The sequence below is a fragment of the Takifugu rubripes genome, chromosome 10 (genome assembly GCF_901000725.2).
Source record: "Takifugu rubripes chromosome 10, fTakRub1.2, whole genome shotgun sequence".
NCBI classification, from domain to species: Eukaryota; Metazoa; Chordata; class Actinopteri; order Tetraodontiformes; family Tetraodontidae; genus Takifugu; species Takifugu rubripes.
The window spans coordinates 7,093,563-7,101,989 of record NC_042294.1 but is presented as its reverse complement, the minus strand read 5'-3'; the positions used below and the strand labels follow the sequence as shown (position 1 = coordinate 7,101,989).

The 8,427-nt window shown below is 44.1% G+C and overlaps 1 protein-coding gene across 1 annotated transcript; it reads left to right on the top strand.

The window, feature by feature from the left end:
- Positions 1 to 631: 631 nt before the first annotated feature.
- LOC105417000 (xin actin-binding repeat-containing protein 1-like) lies at positions 632 to 8,074 on the top strand. Its single transcript, XM_029843075.1, has 9 exons — positions 632 to 698; positions 898 to 1,054; positions 1,128 to 1,197; positions 1,265 to 1,519; positions 1,770 to 2,120; positions 2,299 to 2,377; positions 3,249 to 3,394; positions 3,507 to 3,554; positions 3,790 to 8,074. Exons 1-9 carry the CDS (start codon positions 644 to 646, stop codon positions 7,735 to 7,737), a joined length of 5,109 nt encoding a protein of 1,702 aa, XP_029698935.1. The 5' UTR covers positions 632 to 643; the 3' UTR covers positions 7,738 to 8,074.
- The last annotated feature ends 353 nt before the right edge of the window (positions 8,075 to 8,427 follow it).

The following is an 8,427-nucleotide window of genomic DNA, read 5'->3' as shown; positions in this document are numbered from 1 at the left end:
CAATTTGAATGTTGGAATGTGGTTGTGGTCTGAACACACGTTATCATTTGTTGCTGTATATATTATGGGTGAATATTTGGCAGCTTTGCTATCTTTTTTGCTAATTAACATCAATATTATATATATATATATATATATATATATATATGGGTATATTATATATATGAGTATGAGAATGTAGTGAGAGAGAAAAAAGAGAGAAAGAGAGAGAGAGTACAGCACAGGTGCAAATACATAAATACAAAATAAAAGACTGTGATAAGCCTGCTCACATGATTTAATAACGCAGTGTGAGTTGGTAATCTGTTACCTATTAACTCAGTTGGTCTTTAAAACCATCCCACTAATGCTCTGAAAGTGGCACATGGAATAAATTCTATTCATAAAGAGGTTTTGGAACTTTGCTTATACATCATATAAGTCTAACCTGGCATCAGCTGTTACAAGTTCATAAGTTAAATAGAGGACCATAATAATGAAACAGATGTGAATCATTTCTAGATTGGATCATACGAATGCAGCAGATTCTCAGGTTCTCAGTTACCCAACTGATTCTCTGGGACTTTTTTTCCTAGATCCTTTCACACACAGTCATGTGTCATGAGGAAGGAGGACTTTGCTCCACTCATGCACAGGTCTTGTGATGTGCGCAGGTATCTCCTCGTCACAGGAACAGACGCTTGGCCGACATTCATCAGGTAAAGACTCTGCTGCAGATTGCCTCACAGTAGTGCCTCCATTTCTGTCAACGTCTCCACTAAACTGATCGTCAGCTCCATTTTTTTCTTCTTGGCTTCATCATAAATAGAGATTGTTTTAAAATTACTTAACATGTTCCTGCAGACTAAATCTTCTAAACCTTAAAGACGTCCATTGATTATCTTTTATGCATATTAGGTAATATTATTGGAAAGCCGGACTGCTACAACACGACTGTCATGGAACTGAAGAGCGACCTGTGGCACACCCAGACGCCGAGCGCTTCCTCTTTACGTGACCAGCCTACCTTGTTCCTTCGGGACAGATCCACATCTGTGTCCCAGCTGGTTTCCAGGTGACCGAATCCTAACAGCTCAGTGACCTCGGTTCTTGTGTTTGTAGACATGTGATATGATCTTTGTGAGCAGGTATCAGATGACAACGGAGAACCATAGTCAGGAAAATGCAGAAATCAAAGCAGAAGCAATAGCAAAACAGGTATTTATGTGACATTTCTTAGCTCCTGGTGTTAGAGCGCTACAGAAAGCTCATGTTTCTCCTCCAGATGTCATCGCTGGTGACTACAAAGCCTCACGTAGAAGCGTTGGACAGAGGAAATGACAACAAGGACCAGTCTCACTCCAAGACAGGATTGACACGCAGCAAGTCCATGGGCAGCCTTCAAATCAAGGTGGTCTCCTTCCAGAGCTTGAAGGCCCGTTTTGAGTCAAAGGAGGACACACAGAAGAAGGTGACCAGCAAACAGTCAACCAGCAGGTCTGTGGAAGCCACACAGGAGAAGACAGCGGAGGCCAAACAGGTAAAAATGATAAAACCGCAGACTAAGATGATGATGATGATGACAATGACAGGTTTAACTACTTTTCTTCACAATTCCTTAGATTGTAATTGGCAAAGTCCCTGGGAATGGAAAGTGGGTGTGCCGGAATAAAATATGACCTCCGCAAATGCTTTTATTGCAGCAGTGACTCAACTCACTACATTTATCTAACAGGTTTTAAAGAATGCTACGTTTCAAGTGTGTGAATAATCTACTTTCTGTCTGTTAGACAAATGATCCTCCTCTGGAAACTGAAAAACGTCCCCCAAAATCTTTGAAGATGAAAGGAGACAAGTGGGAGTCCCCACAAATCAAGACGAGTTTGGTCCGTAGCAAGTCGACAGGGAGCCTTCGGAGCAGCTCTGGGTCCATCGAGGCCCTCAGGGCTCGCTTTGAGTCCAAAGTGGACGCACAGAACATGGCCCGAGGGGTCAAAAACAGCCCAGCCTCCATCAAGCCAGCAGAAGTCCTGCAGGTGACAGACAGAGAGGCTGAAGGAAAGAGCCTGAAAGAAAAACCAAGGAGCCAAACTGCTGATGTCCCACAGAAGGAGGGAAAAGATGCTCCATCATCTCAGAAGGTAAATCAGGACCAACTATGTGTCAAAATAGCTGACAAATTTCAATCAAAGGTTATATAATATAAAGAATATACAGAAATGCATGCCATTTATTTACAGATGACCAGATTAACCCCCCCACCCCCCCAAAAAAAATCATTTTTGTGGCTGAAAGCAGCTGATGAATGTGTCTCTACAGGTGGTGACCAGGCCAAGAGGAGAGATGAGGAAGACAATAGCAGGCATCGACTTTGAAAAGATGGTAGCCATTAAAGCTGGTGGGTAATCAGATTCCAACCATCCAGTCCATACACGACTTTGTAACTAGTCGTATTTAGCAAATGTGTAAAATAAATAAATAAATGTAACACAGCGAAGACTGAGCTGTCGTAGATGTGGTTATAATAAGGGTTATTTATAGATTTATGACGCATAAGAGGAATCACTGGGCTAAAAATTCAAAGGTTATGAATGAATCGGTTTGCAGAATGAAAGGGGGGGCAGTGACTGTGCAGGAAGTCGTGATTGACTCAGCCTGGTGTTGGCAGAGGAGGGGACAGGGACAGAAATAGCTGACTTCCAGGCTAGAATAAGTGTGGAAGGGTGAAAGGTTCAGCTGTCACCGGGGCGAGAACAAGAGGGAACCACAGAACACAACAGGGACGCAGAACTGAACACATTTAAGAAAGCCTGAAAGGAAACAGGACAGACAGGACAGAGGGAACTGGGCGCTGATCACCTGTGAGTACAGATGTGATTATTTAATGCTGCAGGATTCGCCCTTATAGAGGATGATCATTTTAGTGCCACGAAAGCTCCATGGAGTCCGAGCAAACCTTGTTCTTCTGCCTATTTCCTACTAGTGAACAATTTTAGGTCCCTTTTAGACTCCCGCTTGCATTTGTAGCCGGCCTAAATCTTCATATCTGAGTCACTGGGGGTTGGGTATCAGTCCTGCTTCACAGCAACAGGGCATTTATAACTTGACCACATGACAGCTGTTACCTAATATTCTCCGTTCCACACAGAATACCGATGTGGATATCAGCTAAAAAGCAGCTTACGTTATAAAAATCAGTCTAGTCTTTCATTTTGGTTTATTACCATGATAAATCTGTGCACTGAGCGCTGCGTCTTTCCTCTCTGCAGATGAAAACAGGCAGTCATTTACAGGTTTCAGGGACAGCTCCTTCGAACCAACCAAGGACAAACTGAGCGTCTCTGTCAAAGCCATCTCTGCCCTCTTGCTGTCGAAGGGGGCGCCTAAAGAACCGGCAAACGGGCTTTTACAAACCGTAAATATCTCACTGATCTAGTTTGCCTGTGCTCCCCAGTGTGTAAACTCCCTACTGAAAACCACATTATATCAAGTGTTTTAACTGCAAAACTGATTATTCATTCCAACAGGCACAAGATCAGTCACCTCGGTCTGGGAGAACATTCACCAACATCAAAGTAAGAGAGAATTTCAGATACCGCGTGCATGTGATAACACGGCAGCATTCAGATGTAAAGAACACATTTTAAAAATCACATTCAAGGTTTGTTTGTGGCTGCCTAATCCACTGGGAACACAGTTAACCCACTGACCCATCTTTGCATGTGGAAAAAGAACATGCATGAAGGTAACAAATGGCATCAGTGCATGCTCACGGGATTTATTTTAAGAACATCGTTTTGTTCTTCAAAGATGGCGGACAATTCCCGACAAACGGCAGAGGACCCTCATCCGCCTGTTTCAGAAAGACAGCAGCCCTGCAACAGGTCTGACTCACGCTTCCTGCCTGTGATGGCCCAGGTTGTGAAAGGAAATCTACATCAGCAGAGGCAGAAATGTGAGCTGAGGAGGCTGCTAAAGCACACCCACCCAGAGCTAAAGAGGCTGAATGATGTTTTGGATGAGGAGCTGGCTGAGGTCTTGAGCTCCGACACTGGTGGAGCAGCTGAGGAAAGTGGATACGAGGGAGAGGTCCTGTCCAGACGCTTGTTATTTGAGAACCGCTCTACGACGGAAGTGTGTTTTGCTCCCAGGCTGCCAGTGGGAAGAAGTGAAAACAGCAAAATAGCAAAGTGTGAAACGCAAGAAGAAAGTGTGAAACACAATGAGGAGGATGATGGAATAATCGACGCTCGAGCCACGAGGAAGATTTTTGAGGGTCAGTCTGTGAGTGAACTCCCTTTATTTGAGGATCAAAGAGGGAATGCCCAAAAATCAAAACAGGAGAGCAAAACTGGGAACCTCCAGAACAGAAACAAGGAAGCTCTTCATTCATCAGGCCCGCTGCACCCGCAGAGCCCCGACTATGAATTCTCTGGTACAGATGGAAGCCCCTTTGAGGATGAGACAAGCCTTAGAAATATGGACGCAGAGGAAAAACTCGAAACAAGTGCGGCTCTTTTCAACAACAATCCTTTCATCGCGGCAAACTTAGAAAAGGAGTCAACAACCCATAATGCAACAGGTGACAGTGGGGAGCACAGAGACTGTTTGACAGCCAATGTCAAGAAGAGAGCTTACTTGTTTGAATCGCTGCCGTTTGATAAGATCAAGCATCAGAACAAGGATGAGGTGGAGGCGATGGTGGAGAACATCAGAGACACGCTCGAGTGTCTCCATCATGCTAATGTCGTACATTCAGACGGCTCCATCATTGAAGTCAGTGAAACGATGATCGCCAAAAAGGCCAAATTCACACTGACAGATGGCAGGCCCATGATAAAATATGACGAGGTGGCTGACGGTGGAGCACAGAACTTCATCCTGCAGCTGGTACCACGTACACACCTCAAGCCTCGGATCACTTATCTGAAAGAGGACAAGAAAGGGAGCATTGAGGCCACAATAGTGAACGTTGGATTTCACCAGGAAACGGAGTGTAAAACTGCCCAGCTGGTTCAGGTTGTGGAGGATATTCTCCATCAAGACAACTCCCTGAGGAAAGGCGTGATAATCCAGCAGAATGTGGAAGCATGGGCTGAGGTCATCGTTTACTCCCTCTACAAGTATTTTGATGAAGACGATGTGAAAAGATACTGTCCTCCACAGGCAAGAGAGTATGAGGAACTGCAGCCAGAGAGCGGCGCTCAAGAGCCAGGTAAAGGAGAAGCTGGGTCACTAATGAGGTCCAGCAAACATACTCCCAAAGACCAAACCCTCACAGCATCAATACGGCCTGAAATCATAGCAAAGGGTAACGTTAAACTGTTTAAAACCTGCATTGAGACGGGAGATTTAGAGTATTTAAAAGCGTTTCATGCCGAGTCAGCAATGGAGGAATTCCCATCTATCAATAATGTGGCCATCCAAGGCCTGGAGCTTCACCCTGCACAAATGAATAACCAGGCAGACACATCAGAGTGGGTCCCCGTGGATGTGAAAAAATTGAAGCACATGTTCTCCAGAGATAAAAGTCCAAACCAACCGAAGGGTGAAGGACAGACTCGAGGCCAAAACAGTTCAGGTATGTTTACAGGTCAAACCATGAACCCAACATCCATTGGTAGCTCCGGGATGATCTCCCAGCAGAAAGTAAAGGAAAACCATACAGCTACACCATCAAAAACAAGCACTCATCTTCAGAACCAGGAGGATCATGTCATCCACAAAGCTGAATTAGTTGAGGTTTTAGCCGACTGTGATGAGATTTCTAACCTCCAACTTGCAATAAATGCCCTCCAACAAGCTACTAATGAGGCCAAAACATTACAGGAAAAGCCAAAATCTAATGTTCAAGAACATACAAGGCCAACGAGTGATGTCGAACAATTAAATTTAGCAAACAAAAATACAGAGGATTATCATCGAGTCACAAATAATGAGACAAACAAACCGTCCTGCGCCAGAATGGGTCCCGAAGGCCACTCTGGGTGTGCGAGTAGTTCAGAAACAGTAGCAGCAGAGCATGAGGGCGAGGAGGTTTTTGAGGGTAAACTACAAGCAGCTTTAGAGTCTCTAGAGAGATCTAACATTAATGTCACCAGAGGAGATTTCAAAGCAGCCATGATATACAGAAACTCATCCAAAAGTCCTCAAAATGCTGTACATTGTTTCACTCAGGCACCTACAAAGCAGATTTACCCTCTTTCCAAACCTAAATCTGATCAAGGACAACACAGTGAAGAACATAAAGACACATCAAGACCAGGGAGTGCTGAGAAAGGCAGGTCTGCTGGTCCAAAACCAGCAATTCCACCAAAGCCAGAGCATCTGAAAGTCAAACAAGACATTCACTCAACCAATAAGAGTCTAGCAAATGAAGAACCTGGTTCAGCAACTCTTCAGCCAAACCAGCTCAATGATGGAGAGAGGCACCAGGACAAAGGTTCAATCGTCAGCACAGAAGAGGAAAATGAAAATGGACGACAGAATTTAATGGTAGGTGAAAAAGTTTCATCAGCTGAGGAGAGCATGACTAAAGCAATGGCTGTACATTTCCATGAAGAAAGTCAAAAAACGGAGAAAAAATCTGTTATGAATGCGCCCAAAAAGCCAAAACGAGTAAAAATTGCCCAGCTTGACCATAAAAGCCCAAATATGGAAGCCCAAATTCTCACAGGAAAGTTAGCCAGTTATCCAAATATCTCCACCGACGCTGAGGGAAAAGACCCGATCGATAAATCAGTGACGCATGAAAGCAAAGTGGAGATGAGGGAAAAGAAAGGACGTTCTGAGACGGAGGCAGAACGCCGGCAGCGTCTGTCAGTCCACATGGACGAGATCGTCAAAGGCAACATCACAGCGGCCATGGAGATTTTTGACAACCTGCGAAAGCAGGAGGAGCTGCAGAGCCTTCTCAGTCGAGTTGAGGAGATAGAAAAGGCCACCAGCGGGGTGGATGTACGCTCCCTGCGGGGTGTATTCGAGAATGTCCCAGACTGGGTGGTCAGCTCTAACAGAAAGAAGCCAAACAAGGTCAACGAAGAGAAACAACAGGAGAGGACGCCCTCAACCACACACAGTGTTGGAACCAAACTCTCTATGGAACATGTGTTTGGAAACCTGGAGAGAGCCAGCGAGGAAATTCTGAATCTAAAGGAACAGACTTTAGCCAGGCTCCTGGACATCGAAGCAGCCATAAAGAAGGCTCTTTATTCTATATCAACTTTGAAATCTGAGTCGGACATTGCCGGTTTATCGAGCCTACTCAAAGAGTCAATGGGTACTGACCAAGGTTCTCCATCCGCTGCTAACATTAGCAAAATTAGCATTGGATCGTACAGAGCAAAGCCTGTGTTGAAATGGGAAAGCCCTGCAGAAGAAAGCGGACCTCTCCAAGGGATCCAGCCTGCAAGTACTGGAGTAAAACATCAGCCAAGTCCTTCACCTTCACCCAACTTCATCTCCATCCAGTCTGCTGCCAGACAGACACCAGAGTCTAAAATCTGCCCAACATGCCAGCAAAGTCCTAAAACAGAGGAGAAATTCCTGACAACAGCAACCCTCACATGTAACGGAGAGAGGAGAGGCCAGGAAGAGTCCTGCTACAACCACAAACGAGAGGTCAGCGTGCTGGAGGTGCAGACAGACCACAGGGGAAACACTATCACAGTCACTGAGAGGACGGATCCCTTTGGGAACAGGGTTTACTCCTCCAGAGCTTCCATCATCCCCGTTCCTCCAGAACCATCCATGGGTTAGGCTCAGAGGTCCTACCGGCCATCAGAAATCAGACAAGCACAGTTTTAGTAATTATTTTGTTTTTTGTGTCAAATTTGGTAAAATTTGTGAGGTGATGTTTCAGGATGTATTTTACTTTAAACTGATTTGGGGTGTTCTTTTTGAAAAGTTTTTTTAAGGCCCAACTTTTTTCCCCAGTTCCAACCAGCTTGTCAGGAGATGTGCTCGGCGTGTTTGAAGCCGGTTTATCCGATGGAGAGGATAACCACACACAAATGTATATTTCACAAAGCCTGCTTCAGTTGTAAACAGTGCAAGAAAAAACTGAGGTGAGACATTAAAATATTCTTTAAGAAAATCTACAGAATCATCGATGATTTAATTCTGTTTTAATCTTCAATTGAGTGAATTTTTCAGTACTAATGATTGATATTGAAAATCATACTTCAGTATAAGAAATTTCTCATTTCTCAATAATAATAATAATAATAGCAATGATGCGTTCATGGCACTCTGGAAAGACTCACATGTCCTATTTCTTGGTCCATTTTGGAGGTTTTGAATGAATCAAGATAAAAGATAAACTTTAAAAAATGAACAATTAGCATCTGATTAAGTAAATTTAATGGGACAGATGAGCTTAAATGCGGAATATTTAAAAACAGCCTGTTAATTACAAAGTACCACGCGCGTTTAATCTTTTAAGGAATA

Excerpts from the sequence above, each read along its gene's own strand:
- LOC105417000 (XM_029843075.1), top strand. The coding sequence starts at position 644 with ATGTGCGCAGGTATCTCCTCGTCACAGGAACAGACGCTTGGCCGACAT. Across the intron at positions 1,055-1,127 it reads GTGTCCCAGCTGGTTTCCAG|GTATCAGATGACAACGGAGA; the intron begins GTGACCGAATCC and ends CTTTGTGAGCAG. Across the intron at positions 1,520-1,769 it reads AGACAGCGGAGGCCAAACAG|ACAAATGATCCTCCTCTGGA; the intron begins GTAAAAATGATA and ends TCTGTCTGTTAG.